At 58.0% G+C, this 17,020-nt stretch overlaps 1 protein-coding gene across 2 annotated transcripts in view; it reads right to left on the bottom strand.

Annotated features, from left to right (window-relative positions):
- Positions 1-3,730: 3,730 nt before the first annotated feature.
- Positions 3,731-17,020, bottom strand: part of CAPZB (capping actin protein of muscle Z-line subunit beta) — a 128,658-nt gene continuing 115,368 nt past the window's right edge. Inside the window, exons 7-10 of one of the 2 annotated variants that reach the window (XM_080803166.1) lie at positions 9,361-9,426; positions 8,561-8,637; positions 7,294-7,406; positions 3,731-4,513 (exon numbers count right to left, since the gene is read on the bottom strand). In XM_080803166.1, coding sequence (XP_080659292.1) covers positions 7,304-7,406; positions 8,561-8,637; positions 9,361-9,426 — 246 coding nt within the window. In that variant the 3' untranslated portion in view covers positions 3,731-4,513; positions 7,294-7,303. The remainder of the gene's footprint in view (positions 4,514-7,293; positions 7,407-8,560; positions 8,638-9,360; positions 9,427-17,020) is intronic. The other variant, XM_080803167.1, reaches the window with a different exon arrangement.

Raw genomic sequence — 17,020 nt, 5'->3', positions numbered from 1 at the left:
ACGAACCTGCAGCTCACTGCTCTCTTCACCTCTTCTGCCGTTGGACGTGGCTTTCACTGTTGCCGAATGGAGGGACCGCAGAGGCCGCTGGGTAGACAGCCAGTTGCTGACTTCCGTGACCACCCGGCCCACCTGCCCCACCTCGAGCGCGCTGACCCGATCCAGGGGAGGGTCAGCCCCGCGGTGAGGGTGGGAATTGCCCTCTGCTGCGGGTTAACTCCACTCACCGGAGTACTACTGCTCAGTCCCCCAACCCCGCGACAGCCCGAGGACACAGCCACCCACGGGGATCTCTGCGCAGCACACGGAAGTGCTCTGGGAAGACCGGTTTTTCATCAGCACTTCCCCACACAACAGCGTGGGCAGACTTCTGTCCTGCTCACCCAGCCCACAGTAGGTGCTCAGTAAACGTCTGAGTGAGTGAATCCCCGAAACAACATCCCTCAGGGAGCCTCCATCTGGTGAAGGTACCCGGCGTGGAACCCACGATCGCAGAACTCCTGTGTGTGTGCCCTCGACGTGGGGCGAGAGCGTGCTCTCGTCCCCAGACGGCTATTGGAGAAAGGATCAGGTCAGCGATGACTAAATTTGCACAGGAAGTTATGGGTATAAGAATATACTACATCTTGCAACATTTCTGCTCACTTGTAGTCACTGCAGATGACCCAGGTGCCCAGTATGCGTGAGGAACTGTGAATGGTTTCATTCCCTGGACGGGTTGAAGATCTGTTGTATGTGACACAGGCTCTTCGTTCTAGGAAGCACTCACCGGAGCATTTACTTTGAAAAGTTGCACGAAGTGGGCTGCTGGCTCGGTCGTGGAGCTTGTGACTCCACACTGGGAGTAGGGATTACGTAAATAAAAACCTTAGGGACGGGGCAGGGGGCCTGGGTGGCTCAGTCAGTGAAGTGTCTGCCTTTGGCTCAGGTCATGATCCCGGGGTCGTGGGATGGAGCTTCGAGACCCATGTGTTGGGCTCCCTGCTCCGCGGGGAGCCTGTGTCTCCCCTGCTTCCCTACTCTCCCTCTGTCGTGCTCTCTCCAATAAATGAAATCTTTAAAAAAATTGCGTAAAAAGGGTAGAGAACAGTGGTAGGAGAGTCTACTTATAAATAGATAAGTAATTTTTTAAAAAATTTATTTAAAAATTTATTTATTTATCTATTTATTTGACAGAGAGCACAAGTAGGGGGAGCAGGAGAGGGAGAAGCACACTCCCCACTGGGCAGGGAGCCCGATGCAGGACTCCATCCCAGGACCCTGGGATCATGACCTGAGCCAAAGGCAGACACTTAACGGAGCCAGTCAGGTGCCCCAGAAATATATTTATTTATTTGAGAGGGAGCAAGGGCGTGTGCACACACCAGTGTGGGGGGAGGGGCAGAGGGAGAGGGACAAGCAGAAGGACAAGCAGACTCGTTGCTGAGCTCAGAGCCTGATGCAAGGCTCAGTCTCATGACCTCAGGTCATAGTCAGGGGATCCGAGCCGAAAGCAAGAGTCCGATGCTTTACCGACTGAGCCACCCAGGCGCCCCTGAAGTAATATTTTGAAAGTCACAAAGTAAGGATAGAAAATTAAAAATAAAACATTAAAAAATATTTGTACCACATTTCAGTGTATTTTAGAAACTTAATTTCTTTACATTATGAGTTTATATAATGTTTATATTCTGAACTTCAGCTTTTTAAACAGTGAATTGGAGTGTTGGTCATGAGAATTATAACCAATGATTTTATGAAACAAAAATAGCACCAACTTGTTTTAAAGAAATTACCTATTTTATTTATTTATTTTTAAGATTTTGTTTATTTGACAGACAGAGATCACAAGTAGGCAGAGAGGCAGGCAGAGAGAGAGAGGGGGGAGAAGGCTCCCTGCTGAGCAGAGAGCCCGATGCAGGGCTCGATCCCAGGACCCTGAGATCATGACCTGAGCCACCCAGGTGCCCCAAGAAATTACCTGTTTAATAGATCACCTGCTTCCTAAGGGCGGAAGACAGAATTGCAAACTCAGTGACGAAGCCCTCAGTCCAAACATTTGCAGCGAAGCTGGTAGGCTCTGGTTGAAGTAACAAGCTGACAAGGTATGATTAAGTAATCTGGTTTTCCTGCTGAAGGTTTTACAAATTTTAGTTATATTGAGAAAATAATGATGAAGCTTTTTCACTTTTATGATAAGTAATTTTTTTTTTAGATTTTATTTATTTATTTGACACAATAAGTCAAGTAGGCAGAGAGGCGGCAGAGAGAAAGGGGGAAGCAGACTCCCTGCTGAGCAGAGAGCCCTATGCGGGGCTCCATCCAAAGACCCTAAGATCATGACTTGAGCTGAAGGCAGAGGCTTTAACCCACTGAACCACCCAGGAGCCCCGTGATAGGTAATTTTTAACATTTATTTAATTACTGTTTGGAATGAGACATACTTTATTTTTAAAAAATTGGAAGCCTTGGGTGCCTGGGGGGCTCAGCTGGTGAAGCAGCCAGCTCTGGGTTTCAGCTCCGGTCATGATCTTGGGGTCATGCAATCAAGCCCCCTGCGTTAGGCCCCTGGCTCAGCGTGGTCAGTCTGCTTGTCCCGCTCTCCCTCTGCTCCTCCCTCTCCCCGGCTCATGCTCTCTCAAATAAATGAAATCTTAACAAAGTTTTGAAGCTTTTGCTGTAGACGCTTCATCATCAAGAGAACAGGAGGAAAAGATGGTCTTCTCTTGGAATTCTAAAACGGGCAGGTGGGGCCAGCCAGGGGTAGTGGGGCCAGCAGGGGTGGGGTGCACATCCCACCCCCCTACCCTGCTTCCTGTGAAGTGGGGGTAGACATGTCAGCCCCTTGGGCATGTGGTTGGGGGGTCGGTGCCAATGGGGGCCCCCGGGAGCCCTCTCTCCTTAGGGTTCGCTGGTTGCCAGGAGCAGAAGCCCACCTGCTGAGCGAGAACACCCGCCCCAGAGGATACGTGGGGCTCCCCGGGGGGAGGGAAAGGGAGCCCATGGCATCTGGAAAGACAGAGGCCAAGTCTGTGCCAGGGATCCTGCGAGCAGGAAACCCTCCCTGTGGGAATGAAACTCAAGAGTCTGTCCGGCGAGAGCTCCCTGGGCTGGGCAGGGGTCATGTCTGCAGTGGGTGGCACCAGAGGCCCAGCCCACGGTGCCCGCTCCCCCCAGTGGTGGAGGTGCCACATAGTGGCTCCTTAGTCCATGACGCGAATGAATGACAGTTTGGACACAGCGAATCTTGGATTAGGGGCCCCAGAAAGACCTCCGCAAGGGCTCCAAGGGGCTGACTTGTGGAGACTACGGGGAGGGGTCGAAGGGCCTTGGACAGCCCAGCTTGTCCCCGACGCCTCGTGCTCTTGAGACCACCACCCGTGCCAGGGGTGCTAACTGGGTACAGGGTTCACCCCAGAGCCAGGGTGTGAGCCCTCCGGACCGGCTGCGCGGCCGCCTGCTGTCAGCTGGGAGAGCAGGGACAGTCCCTGCCGGCTGTGAGGACGGGTTGGGGCACGTGGGCATCCCGCACACCCTGGGTGTTTGCAGAAATGAGGGGCCTGGGGAGGCCACACCCAGAATGACAGGATGACGTGGTGCGGGTCCCACCTGCGTCTGCCCGACTCCCGCCTGGGGCCACGGATGCTTGCGAAGGGAAGCGGGTGAGAAAGAACACGAGGCCAGTGCTAACTGCGTCCCAGTTTCTGTTTATTTATTTTTTTTTTGTTTTTTTTTTCTTTCTTTTTTTTTTAAGTATGGAAGCTCAAGTATAAGATGTAGATTTTTTTTAAGCTTTACAAAAAAACAAAATAAAACAAAAAACTCCTTTTGCATTCCATAAAAATTGAAAGAAAGCACCTGGCCAGAAGAGCGGACAGTCAGCAGGCCCCACCCCCGCACCCCCACCACGTGGTCTCCGTGGGACAGGGTTCAAGTCCGTGCAGGACAAGGCGGAGGGCCACCCCCTTTCTCCCGGAGCTGTCCCCTGTCCCCCAGCCCCAACCCCAAGCTACTCCCAAACACACGTGGAATCAGATTTCCAGTTTTTCTTCTCTCTTTCACACACCACAGTTAGTTCATAAAATTTTTTTGTTTTACATTTTTTACACCAATGTAACAAAAAGGTGGGAAGGAAGGGGAGGCGGACAGTATTTTATGCCTATAAATGGGTGGGGGGCAGGTGGGGGCCTGGGGCAAACGAAACACACGGTCTCTGCGGAGACACGGAGAGTTCGGACAGCAAAACGTGGTGGGAAGGAGGCCTCAGAGACGGAGGGTGTTGACTGGGCTTTATTCTCGGGGGGAGACGGCGCCGTGCGGTCGGTGAAGCCGGTGTTACATGACCTGGTGGGGAGGCGCGGGGCGAGGGAAGGGAGCAGAAGACGAGTTCTCTAAGAAAGGAACCTAACGAGCGTGTGGCGCGTCCTGGTAGCACGGAGCCGAGCTCTAACACTGCTGCTTTCTCTTCAAGGCCTCCACCAGGTCGTTCTTAAGAGCTTCTTGCTTTGATTTGTCTGCGAAAGTCTGCACAGACCTGCCAGGGAGGAAAGGAGTCCATCAGGCCGTGTACTGGGCAGGGGCGGCGGCGACGGCTAGGGCGCCGCGGTGCTGGTGCCGGGCTGGGCCCCACGGCGGGCGGTGCTGGAGAGGGGCCGAGGGCCACAGAGCCCCAGACCCGCACCGCCCCCCACCGGCCCTTCACCAAGCCCTGCAGAGGAGGCACACAGCTCACCTCTGCAACAGGCTGGGGGGGGGGGCGCCCACTGGAGCCACCAGCACCCTAATCACTTCTCTGGGTGCAGGTCCCAAAGTCAGCCTGAAGCAGAAGGTGGCTCCTGGGCTGCCCCCTCATCACACCCCTGCCCGGCAGAGGCAGCCCGCCGCTTACCCCCCACGTGCAGGGGGGCAGAGGTTCGCCCACTGAACATTTGAGACCTTCTGAACAGCTGAGCAGACTGGGTTCACGTCCAGGGGGGCTCCTGTAGGGCAGGCACCATCGGCCTTGAACTCGGCCAAGAAACTCCCCCGGCCTGGATTTCCAGAGGCAGTATGGGACTGAGCTAAGGGGCCCCGGGTCTCTGCCGCCAAATCCGGGATTTGTGGGGACAGGTTGACGTGCGTGCACTCGGCGTGGGTGTTCACAATCTTCCCCAAAGTGAGCAGCCGCCCAGCTCCGCAGGGCTGGACAGTTTACGCAGCGCTTCCCACACATCCTCCTCTTCCTCTCACAGCGTCCCGGAGAGGGGGTCTTCCTGGTGTCCCCAGTTCAGATGAGGACACGGAGGCTTAGGGAAATGCCCCCTGATGATGCCTGAATGGTCGCTCTGTCCAAACGACCCATCGTGTCGACCAACCAAGCACTTACTCGACTCCTCATAAACTTTCCAACAGTCCTGCAGCAGCAGACATGAGGGGTCTGGCGGGAAAAGAGCGGACACCAGGCCCCTCGGGAATCCCAGGCCCCGTGTGCGCTGGCCATGAAGAGGGATGGGAAGGAGGGGCCAAAAAATAATCCTCAACTTCCCCAAATGGGTCAAGTAACGCGAAGCAGTACCGAGGAGAAGAGGATCATCCCCAGCTCTGTTCTGGCTACTAACTTGCCGACCGCACAGGAAGTGGCCTCCCCTCGCTGCGAGGCGGCACAGACAAGACCATCCCTGCGCCGCTAGAAACTCTCGTGAGTGCTGTCATTTTCTAACATTTCTGAACACCTGTCCTGGTGGCCCCTGGCTCTACGGTGGCAAAGGAAGGGTCGGCACCAGCCCTGGCAGTCCACCTCGTGCTTCAGGAAAAGCCCCCCAAGGGAGGCCATGGCAACTCGCTCAGCTCCCTGGCCGGCACGGGTGCTGCCTTTTCGGGAGGGAGGAGCCAAGCAGAGCTGTGCCCAGCCCTCAACCCCCACCAGGGAGAAAGTTCCAGAGTTAGAACCAGAATGAGAATCAGGTAAGAGACGGGAGACTGGGCTTAGAATGGCTTGGAGGTGTAAGGACCGAGAACTCATTTAGGGGACAGAGCTTGGAAAAGTCACTGCTAAGCCACGTCAAACCAGTGTGGGAAGGACACGACGTCCTGGACCCCTGGAGTGCCAGCTGCCCACTGCTGCAGCGGCAGGTTTATGCCAGAAAGCCTCCAGTGGTGGCCACGGGCCTGACCAAGGGCAGGGATCTAGAAGACTTTAGAAGCACCCCCCCACCGCAACGCGGCAGGGATGGGAAGAAAACTGCACTACCGTGGCATGCCTCAAAAGGGAGGTTTTCTCTTGCTGTGACAGGAATGTCATGGTCCCGGTGTGAGGCCAGATGGACGTGCGGAAGTCCCACTAATGCAGAGTAGCCTTGCCGCCCGGTTCCATAAATAGCGCCCCCCCACCCCCGCCGCCCCGCTCCCCACCCCCCACTGGAAATCCTGCTGAGCCTCTTCTGGCTCAGGCCCCCAGGGGCCAGTCCCTGGGCAGAAATCCCCTAGCCCTGGGCTCTGCAGCCCTGCCCTACAGGCTCTCCAAGCCCCTCCTAGGACTCCGACGGCTTTCATACACCTGTATCTGTCCAAGCTCAAGTTGTGGTTCTCGGCTGTTCTCAACAAGCAAGACTATTTCCCTTCCGTCAGTGTGAGGCGTTTACGAGGACGGCCGCAGCTTGTTAGGCACAGGTTACGCGGGTCCAAGCTCCAGCAGCAGCCGCTCGGGGGGGTGGGGGGGTGCAGCAAGCCCGGCCGGGGGGGTTTCAGCCTCTGCTCTGTGCTCTCTCCTCAGGCTCGGGGCCATACGCCCCTTTCAAAAGGCCGCCCACATTCCACTTCCCACCGAGAAGGCTTCTATGGCTTCTATAGTACCCGTGACGGTTTAGTTATCACATGGCTTCTATGGCTTCTGGGACGCTGGGTGGGGAAGTCCGAGACCCTGGGTGCACAGACCGCGGGCTCGGGGAGACTGTCCTAGGGCAGTGGCCTCGCAGAAGGCCGGGCACACAGCCCTGCTCTGTGGCCAACCCAAGTGGTGTAGATTAAGCGGCTTCTGCTAGAGAGGCAGGGTTAATCCCCAGACCGGGCTTCTTCCAGAGCCAGAGCCAAACCCCCTCTCTGCCCCACACCCAGCCCTGCCTGGAGTGCAAGACACACACAGCACACACGTGACGCGGGTCTGTGTTACACGGGGCCGCATCCGCACGTTAACGTGGCCGCCCACGGCCGGGAGCCAACACACAGGGGGTTAGTGGTGGTTTAAGGGACCGCGTGGCCACAGCCGGTCCGGGGGTGGCAGCGGGCTAGTGAGTCCTGTTTAGTGGGGTGGGTGCTCACGCCTCTCAGGCAGGGTACCTGTGACGGCTTAGTTATCAGGCTGGATGTGGATCTGGCGCTGGGTCAGCACTTGGGAAAGCTCCCTCTGCAGCTGCTGAAACTTGGGGTGGTCGGGGATTACGTCAACAGATCTACAGAGAGTGGTCAGAGGTGAGTGCGGCGGGGTGGGGGGACACACCGAGGAGCAGGTGGCTGCCGGAGACGCGGGGCCAGAGCGGCGTCGTCACAGCCCCCCCGCGCAGAGGGGAGTCGCAGAGCTCGATGCTGAAGGCGCTCATGCCCACCACCCCCTGCGGGGAGTGGGATCCTGGAAGATGGTGCGCTGGCCCCCACGTGACCCCAGGACAGCGATGCTGCAGGAGCGGGGGAGGGAAACCTACCAGGGGCCAGACCGCGCGCCCCTGCGGGCAGGTGGGAGACGGGAAAGATGCAGATGCCGAGGGGGCTCCGCGATATCTTAAACTCTAATGAGGAGGAGACTAGAAATTTGTCTCCTGGGGGAATTCGCAAATCAAGGCAGCCCCCCCCAGGGCGGCTCCCTGCCTCTGGTTTCGGCCCAAAAGGAGAGACTGACACATGGAAAAGAGTTCGGGGGGGCGGGGTGCTGGATGCTGAGGGCAGCGCACCAGACCTTGGCCTCACACTGTGGTGGGGGGCAAACGCTATCCCATCTGACCCCTGCGGCAGGCCTGCCTCCCTGACTGCGTGAGGGTCCTGGAGAGGAGACTCGCGTGAGCTCTTCGTTTTCCGACTGTGACAAACGGTGCTCAGCCCACAGCCACCTCTCCTGCCCCCCCCCCACCCCGTAAGGGGCTCTGGCCTCCTGCTCTGTCCCCCCCGTGGACTCTGAAGATCCAGAAAGCCCTTCTTAGCCGACACTTGGACCAACGCTACAGAACCGAGGGCACAGGATGGGTGGGGAGGGGCAGCTGGGGACCAGGCCGCTCAAGGAGCTGCAATCCCTCACGCGTGGGGAGGGCCAGGCAGATGCTGCAGATGGAACTGGCCCGGCGGGGGACTGAGGGGGTGACTCCAGGCATGAGGGCACCAGTGGCTGTCCAAGTGAGAGTCCCCAGAATACAGAAACAGCAGGGTAGGAACCAGCGTCTACGTACGAGGTGTCTGACCTTTCCGAATCTGCATTTACGACCCCACGGGGTGGGTACTTCAGCCAGGGGCACCAACGAGGAACCTGAGGCCCAGTGCCACGTGACTACCACGCCGCACACCTAGAACTCCAATCCACATCTCTTGGTTCCGAAGCTTATGCTTTGGGGTACGTTACCTCAGCCCATTGACGATGTCCTTTGTTTTTCCAAAGTAAATCTCATTCAGCGTACTTCTGATTTTATTTTCCATATCCTGGGAAGGGATGCCAGTCAGACAGGATGGCAAACAGGAGGCCTGAGGCCCATTACCCTACCCCCCACCCCCACCGCCCACCAGCCCACCCCTGCAGTCCCCACTGCGACCACAGGGGGGAGGTGCAGGACCACGCCAAAGCCAGGTGAGCCAGCCCCCCAAGGGTCAAGGACCCCCCCTACAATTTGCATGGCTCACCAAAGCCAGGTGAGCCAGCCCCCCAAGGGTCAAGGACCCCCCCTACAATTTCAGGCACCAGGAAGCCAATACTCAGGGGCTGGAGGCCAATGCTGACCACGATGGGAGCCGGTCTAGGCCACATCACCACGCCACAAGTCCCCCCACCAATTTCGGGCACATTTCTGTGCAGCCCAAGCACACCACCCCTTCTTCCACAGTGCGTGGCCAAGGTAAGGCAAAGGCCACAGCAATCTGAGCCCATGGCCTTGGAGCGCAGACTTCCAGGAGCAGGAGGGGGTTCCTTGGCGGGGCAGGAGAGGGGGTGGCTTACGAGCAGAGCCCTGTTTGCATGCCCATCAGAAGGCTCAGAGCATGAGCCCAGGGCAACAGGGTAAAACCCGAGAAGCACGACAAAGGTGACAGGTGCCGCGGGCTGCCACAGGGCTGGAAGCAGTCAGGCACAAGGCCAGCAGGCTGCACCCAGGCCTCGGCGGCAGCACGGCCCGCACCGCAGGAGTGACCCGAGCCCCGAGGCCCACTCACCTCTACCAGGCGCCCGATATTGGCTATGTGCGGGGAGCAGTCGCTCACGGTCTCATCTTTCTCCATCTGCAAAAGAGAAGAGCATTCCTCCACGTCAGAGGGTGGGGCACTCCCTGTGAAGGGCAGCCTCTGCCTCCAGCACCATGCGCTCTTGGGGTGTCCCAAGAGCCTGTTGCTCCCGCCGCCAGCCGTAGAGCCAGCTGTGGGTGGTACAAGGCTACCTTTCCAGCTGGGAGACCCAAGCACGCACGCCCGCAGCTTTAGGGCCTAAGCAGCTCAGCCAGCAGAGGCCCCGAGGCCTGACTCCTGGCAGAGGGTCTTCTGCTGCTGCCCTGCTGGGAGCATGACCCTCCCCGTCCCAGGGCCGCCTCAGGGAGGGCACAAGGGACCATCCTGGCAGGGTACTGGCTAGGCACGCAGGGGAGCCTCCGCCACGCCGCCACTGCCCTGCGATGGCGGCTTCAAAGGGAGGGTCCAGCAGACCGGAAAGAGCGGCGGAGGGGGGGCGGGTTGGGGGGACCGAGGCTCAGCTAGGAGGTGCCGCAGGCAGTGACGGCAGAACAGAGGCCAGAGTCTTCTTACCGCACAGTCTGCCGGGCTGGCTGTGGGCCCGGGAGCGGCTGGAAGAGAACAATCTGAACCCAGATGTCTAGACGGGGACCGAGTGGGACCCAGCAAGCCGAGCCTCGGGCAGGGTTTGGTCTGACCCAATAATCCTAACTATTAAAGTTCTGATACAGTTTTACTGAAAGTACTAATAGGAGGCAGCAGGTGGGACAGGGGGAGAGGGACAGGATCCCTGACCTGTGCCCTTATGCAGGAGGTGCGGGACCCCCCACCTCTCCCTCTGCATCAGCCTTATTTCCCTCACGGGACAGGTCTCTTTCTTAAGGAGAGGTTCCCCTGTCCACACCTCGCGGGGTGCCCAGGAGAGCAGTGAGCACACGAATGCTCGGTTATGGGATGGAACTGTTTTTGAAATAAAACACTGATGCTGACACAGGTCATCACGAGACAGGACAGAGAGCTAGGAACGGCGGTGTCGGGACGGCCAGAGCTCGGAAGGGCTTCGGACACGCAGAGAGCGCACGGCCGAGACGGGCCAGTGAACGGGCTTCAGAGCCCCCGAGCAGCCGCCAGGGTCAGAGGCTGGAGACCCTGGCGGCTGCTCGGGGAGCGGCGCCGTGGCTCAGAGGCTGAAGGCTTTGCTGCTGCTTCTCACCTGTCTTGACTTCTCTTCTCCATCAGGGAGAATGATCGTCAGGCCATAAGTGGTAGAAAAGACCCAGTTAAGAGTGAGATGAGGCCCCAAATGGGCGAGCAGATGGCAGGAGAGACCCAAGTCATTCTCACTAATCAGGTTCCCAGGGCTGGACACATCCGATTCCATGGAGCCGTCAGCCATCCCTGAAAAGGGACTGCGCCCCCAGGAGGGGCCGAATGCCCAAGGAGGGCGGAGGCTGACCCCACTTTCACGGAACAAGGAAGATGAGAGTCAGAAATTAAACATGGGTCTGACAATTTGACGCACACAAGTTATGATGAGACTGTTTCAACTCATCAGTCGGCACATCTAAAATCGACTATCGCTCATCTAGGAATCCACATGGGCTCGTCGTGGACAAGTCCCAGAAGAAGCCCTAATTTCCTATTCTGGGGAATAGGATGGGGACTAGAATGGGGACACTAGGAGCAGAGAACTCCTCTAGGGGATCACACCACTGGCAGGCTCCCACCTAGTCCCCCGCGGCCATGGCTGGGATGCCCGGTCCCCGGGGCGGCCTCTTTGCTGTCCCTTTGCTGTCCTGCAGGCTTCCTTCCTGGCCCTAAGCCATCCTGCCTGCGTGGGACTTAGAGGAGGCACAGCCGTGAGCCTTCTCAGCATCCTGGTGACAGCAGCGAGGGTCCAGGTCAGAGCCCAGGAACGTGGGCTACCATGGAGCATAGCCAAGCCCAGAGTCGCCTGTTCTACTCAGTCTCTACAAGAACTCTGTTCTCAACCCAAGGACATGGAAGCTCAAAGGGGTCACCTGCCTGGGTCACAGCGCGTTTGCTCTTCCTGCCTCGGTGGGCTGAGGGGAGTGCGAATTGATCTCTCAGGCTCAGACGTGACTCCCATTGAGTAAAAAGTGGGAACCGAGTCCTGTGAAGACACGCATGGTTCTGAGGGGCTCACAAGCGTGAAAACCAGGTGCTGTGCGGCCACAATGCTGGGGACAGGACTGGTGCTGGGGCCCAGTGGGGGGCGGCGTCCCACGACGGCGCTGTAGCAGGGGGCTCCAGCCCTCAGGAAGTACCAGCCTGGCGCAGCCACACCTGCAGGGCCAGACTCAGTTTAGGGGCTGGGCTGGAAGGGACCCACAGGCAAAGCTTCAAAGGTCCGAACACCCTGACCTCAAGAAATGGGCCAAGAACGGGCCATGTGCCCTGCCCCCGTACCTCTGGGCCAGTGATCCTGGGGAGTCTCGACTCTCAGAGACTACCTGGGTCCCTACCAAATAGCAGTGAGAGCTCCTGAACTCAGAAGTGACAGCTCCTCCCCATCACTTCAGGTCTCCTAAATCCCCCACCCTGGGCCATCCCACGGGAGCTGCTGGAACACGTGCCCTTAGTCAAACCCTGCTGCCAAGACAGGCGGAGTGCGCACGTGCCGGACAGAAGCTGGAGACACTCGGGAGGAAGGACAGCTCTCCATCTACCCACTTTCATTTTTTATTTATTTACTTTTAAATATTTTATTTATTTATTTGACAGACAGAGATCACAAGCAGGCAGAGAGGCAGGCAGAAAGAGAAGGGAGGAAGCAGGCTCCCCGCTGAGCAGAGAGCCCGATGCGGGGCTCGATCCCAGGACCCTGAGACCATAACCCGAGCCGAAGGCAGAGGCTCAGCCCACTGAGCCACCCAGGCGCCCCTCCATCAACCCACTTTTACAAGGGATTTTTGGCCACCAGCACGCTTGGAGTGGATGCTTTCCCCTGCCACCCAACTTGGAAATGGTTCCTATGCCCAGAAGGGCAGCTCAGAGAGCTGTTCCTCTGAGCAGGGAGAAGCCTGGGGGGTGGGACCCAGACAAACATGTCCGCCTGCGATGAGACGTCCCTCACCTTCCCCCGCTCAGTGCGGGGGGTCAGGCTCCTGGCAACCTCAGAGAAGCGATGAGTCTCTGAGCTCACAGGGGCCCACTTTGTTTTGCATTCATTTTTTAAACATTTATTTGAAAAAGAGAGAGAAAGCGTGCACACACGTGAGTGGAAGGGGCAGAGGCAGAGGGAGAGAGAATCACAAGCAGACTCTGCGCTGAGAGTAGAGCCCGACATGGGGCTCAATCCCACGACCCTGAGATCACTGCCCGGACCAAAACCAAGAGTCAGACACCTAAATGACTACGCCAACCAGGTGCCCCACTGAGGGCCCCATTTTAAATGAGCATTCCACAGCCCAAAGTGAGGCCCAGGCTGCTGGCAAAGGGGTCCGGGCCATCAGGGTAGGTCAAGTCACATCAGCAATTCAACCCCTTGGGTATCGTCTTTGTGCTCCAGAATCAACCTTCCGATGAATCGAAGTGGTGAAACCCCCCGTCGCCCGAAGGTAAAAGACGTCTGGGGTGGGTGTGGGGATGGACAGGGGAAAGGTAAGGATGCCTGGTCTCCTCTGGGAGCAGACGGACTCCCTGGGAGGGAAGCAGAGGTCCCTAAGCTCGAGGCAGGGGGTCTGAACCCAAGGCAAGACCTGGCAGGGACCAGGGAAGGGAAGGAAGACATGGGCTGGGGTGAAGGCCGAGGCCTTGGCACAGACAGACGTTTCCATGGCCCCTCCCACACCCCTGCTGACTCCCTCCACACCTGGTCAGGACCAGCCTGCTGGAAATGCTGACCCACCAAAAATAGGCCTATTTTTGCAATGCATATATTATTACATCCTCATAAAAGTGGCTGCCAGAGGAAAACATTTTTATGTGCTGTGGCCGCACAGATGTTCCACAAGGTGGTTCCAACCACGTCTAAAGTCAGAGCCCAGCCCGCCTGTCCCCATCGAGCACCTCCCTCTCCTTCTCTCTGTGGCCTGCAGACAGGAAGGACACGGCTGGTGTTTGGAAAGCAGGCCGTCCTCCTCAGAAGGGGGGCACGGTCCCTCCCCTTGCTCTGCAGCACTTCCCAGCAGGCACGACCCGGAGGGTGGGGGGCTCCGCGGGAAGCCAGCCCCGGCGCCACGGCTCCCACTCTGAAGCCCAAGGGCTGAGGGCCTTGGCCTGCCTAGGCCTCTGCCTTCTGCTGAAGGAGGTACTACTTGCGCAATGCCGAGGACGGGGCCTGGCGGGACGGCAGCTCTATTCCTGGGGCTCCTCCCGTCCTGTCCTCTTGGTTACTGACCTGTGCTCTAGGAAGAGCTGGCCTGGGGGCCAGGACTTAGCCTGTTGTCAAGTCCGAAGACAGTGGTCAGGCAGCCTCTCAAGGAAGGTTCGGTTTGCCCAGCCTAGGGAAATTTTAACTGAGCCTAAAACTACGTATATTCTAGAAGACGGGAAAGTCTCTGCTGGTGAGGCATGGGGAAGCGGCACACAGCAGCTCTGATTTACTGAGCGCAGACCAGGAGTCCAGGTGGACCTTCTTCTCTGCGACTGTCTCCGAATAGGCATTATTAGCCTGATGGTGAAAATGCGGAGTTTTGGAGAAGGAAAAGTGGACGGTCCAGGTCACACAGCTGGGAAGGGAGCAGGCTAGGACTGAACCAGGTCTCGACAATTCTGAAACTTGTTTTCTTGCACGAGACCTCTCTGCTCACACCCATGTACATTCTTTACCGGAAAAATCAAAGACAAACCACAATCCAGGGCTCGGAAATTCCGAACAGTAACCATCCCTGCCTCAGCCCCCTCCCTCCCCCTCAGGGCCCCCCTCTCGCATCTCCAGTGCCTTCCTCTCTGGCTTGACTGTTCCTAGAAGGCTCTCGGCCTTCATCCCTACGCAGGCCACCTCCCGGCACACAAGGAGCCGCCTGCAGCTGTGCCTCCCCCAGCAGGAAAGCACTCCCTGAGCCCTAGGCCCCGCTCCCCCACATCCGGAAGAGGGCCGTGGGCCTCCTTCCCATACCAGAACGTGCCGCCCGGCCTGGCCAAACCGAGCGCCAAGCTCGAGTCAAAGAGCATTTCCCTGCCATGACACATGGGCAGGTGGCCCTGCGGGAGTCGCTCTGCCACGGGGAGCGTACACTGGAGCAGGCAGAGAGAGCTCAGCCGGCCAAGGACTGGGCTGATCCCCCAACTCAACAGAACATTCCACCTTCGTTTCTAAATATTTAGAATCTGAAAAAAAAAAATCAAACGAACATCTGCGGGGCCCATCCCCAGACCGGAAGTCTCGGATCTCCTTCCAAAGATTTTCGGTCTTGCCTCCTTCCCGCGTCTCCAGCTGTCACACAGGAGAAGCGAACTCTCAGCGCAACTTCCTTTTCAACATGTTGGTACTTGGCTCGCAACATCTGTTACTTGCTCCACGGCCTTCCCACTGGGGCCGGGGTGGCACGGCGCCCACGGGCACCTTCCGCCCTCCTCTGCTGGAAGGACCGCAGGATTTGGCTATGAGGAGCTCCCACAAAGACGCTGCACACCCTTCCTCCCCGGCCGCCCCGATCTGCCCAAACACTTCAGTTACCTGCCTTCCAGCCAACATCCCCAAGGGAGACCTCGCTAGGTAAGGGTGGAGGGAAGAAAGGGCAAAAGGGGTGGTGATGGGTGAGTGCGCCGAGGGAACACAGGCCGGGGTGCGCCCGGTCTGAGCCCCCGGGGACGCCGCTGCAGCCTGGGGGTCACGACCAGAGGGGACGTGTGGCTCAATTCCCAGGTCACTGTTAAATTTACCAAAATTTATTTATTTAAAATATTTATTTATTTGACAGAACACAAACAGGGGGAGCAGCAGGCAGAGGGAGAGGGAGAAGCAAGCTCACTGCTGAGCAAGGAGCCTGATGCGGGGCTCGATTCCAGGACCCTGGGATCATGACGTGAGCCAAAGGCAGATGCTTTACTGAGCCACCCAGGTGCCCTAAATTTACCAACAATTTAAAGAAAGCTCTCCATGTCCGGCCCTTACACTCACAGCCACCTCAGCTGAGATGGGAGAGGGCCAGGGACAAAGCCTCCGAAGCGGAAGGGGGGAGGGACAGCTGGGGAGAGTGGGGTGTGGGGAAGAGGAAAGTGGAGGGAGCAACCCAGGAGGGCCTCTGCGGAGCAGTGCTCCTGACCACTGGCCAGGCTGGCTTGCAGGGCTGGTGCCTGCTGGCGTGGGTCCTTCCTTCCAGACACACGTGAGGCAGCTGTGTGTGGCTGTGCTGAGGCCTACCTGCCAGAGGGAGAACCCGGGTCTGGTCGCTGCGAGCAGGGCTCTATGGGACGAGCTCAAATGAGGAAGCCGCCTCTGGCCCCACAGCTCACATGGTGGAGGGCCCCCCACGCCGTGCCCGCCCCACCTCAAAATGTCTCCTGCCCTGTCCCCTCCCCTCCTGCCTTACCCTTCTCCTCTTGAGGCCAAGGTCAGCTCACGTACTGACCTCCTGGCTGCAGGCTTGTCCCCTCCAGCCCTCCCGGGCCGCCTCCATCTGGCCCGAGTCTCCTCGCTCCTGGAGGACTCTTAACAGTTCCCTCCCCCTGCCAACTTTCCCCCATGCCACCCCCACAGAGCCATTTTCTGAAAATCTAATCAGATTGTTCAACTGACTAAACATCTTTCTTTTTTAAGAAATTTATTTATTTATTTGACACAGAGAGACAGAGACAGCAAGAGAGGAACACAAGCAGAGGGAGAGGGAGAAGCAGGCTCCCCACTGAGCAGGGAGCCTGATGCAGGGCTCGATCCCAGGATCCCGGGATCATGACCCGAGCTGAAGGCAGAGGCTTAACGACTGAGCCCGCCACCCAGGTGCCCCCTGACTGAACATCTTAAGAAGCCCCAGCGCCTCTGGTGGTGAGCGTTGTCTCATGTGGCCAACTTACTTCCGAGAGAAAAATCGACTTTATTCAAAGTCCAGCGAAGGAAGCACCCCGAGGCTAGGGTTACTGTCCCCCCAGCGAGGCCTGTCCCTCCACGAGACCCCCCAACTCAGGGTGTCTGTTCCTGGGGCCCGGCTGGCTGCTGGAGGCGGAGGGGTGCCCGTGGGGGTGGGGGTGTCCTGGCCACACTGAGCGGACTGCTCCGTGCACTTCCGTGCAAACGTTCAGTCACCTACTGAGTGCCCAGCACGGGACAAAGAGCAGAGCAATGTAGCATGGCAGGAAGAAGTCCAATTTTTTCTTTTCCTAGATGGATGAATCTGGGTTCAAATCGTGGCTCTGCCTCCAAGTGAATAAATCACCACGAGGAAATCACTTCAAGGCTCAAATGCTGGTCTCCTCACTATTACAGGGGAAAGGCGATGCTACCTTGCTTACATCAAAGCACGAGACCACCCCCTGCCCCAGGCGTGTTCGTTCACTGTCACTGGTCTGCTCAGCTTGCCTGGAAGCCCTTCGTCTCCCATCCAAAGCGACCAGACGTTTCCCCAAGGTGCACCTGGGACACACGGTTAATCCCACAACCCGCACTGCCCGTCTGCCCCGAAGCCCTACATCATTAACGGAGATCGGTCTCCCCTGCTGCTGCCCTGCCTCTCCTCTCACAGCTACG

Source organism: Martes martes (genome assembly GCF_963455335.1).
Source record: "Martes martes genome assembly, chromosome: 4".
NCBI lineage: Eukaryota > Metazoa > Chordata > Mammalia > Carnivora > Mustelidae > Martes > Martes martes.
The sequence above is the reverse complement of the archived record's forward strand: the minus strand, read 5'-3'. Positions and strand labels throughout refer to the sequence as shown.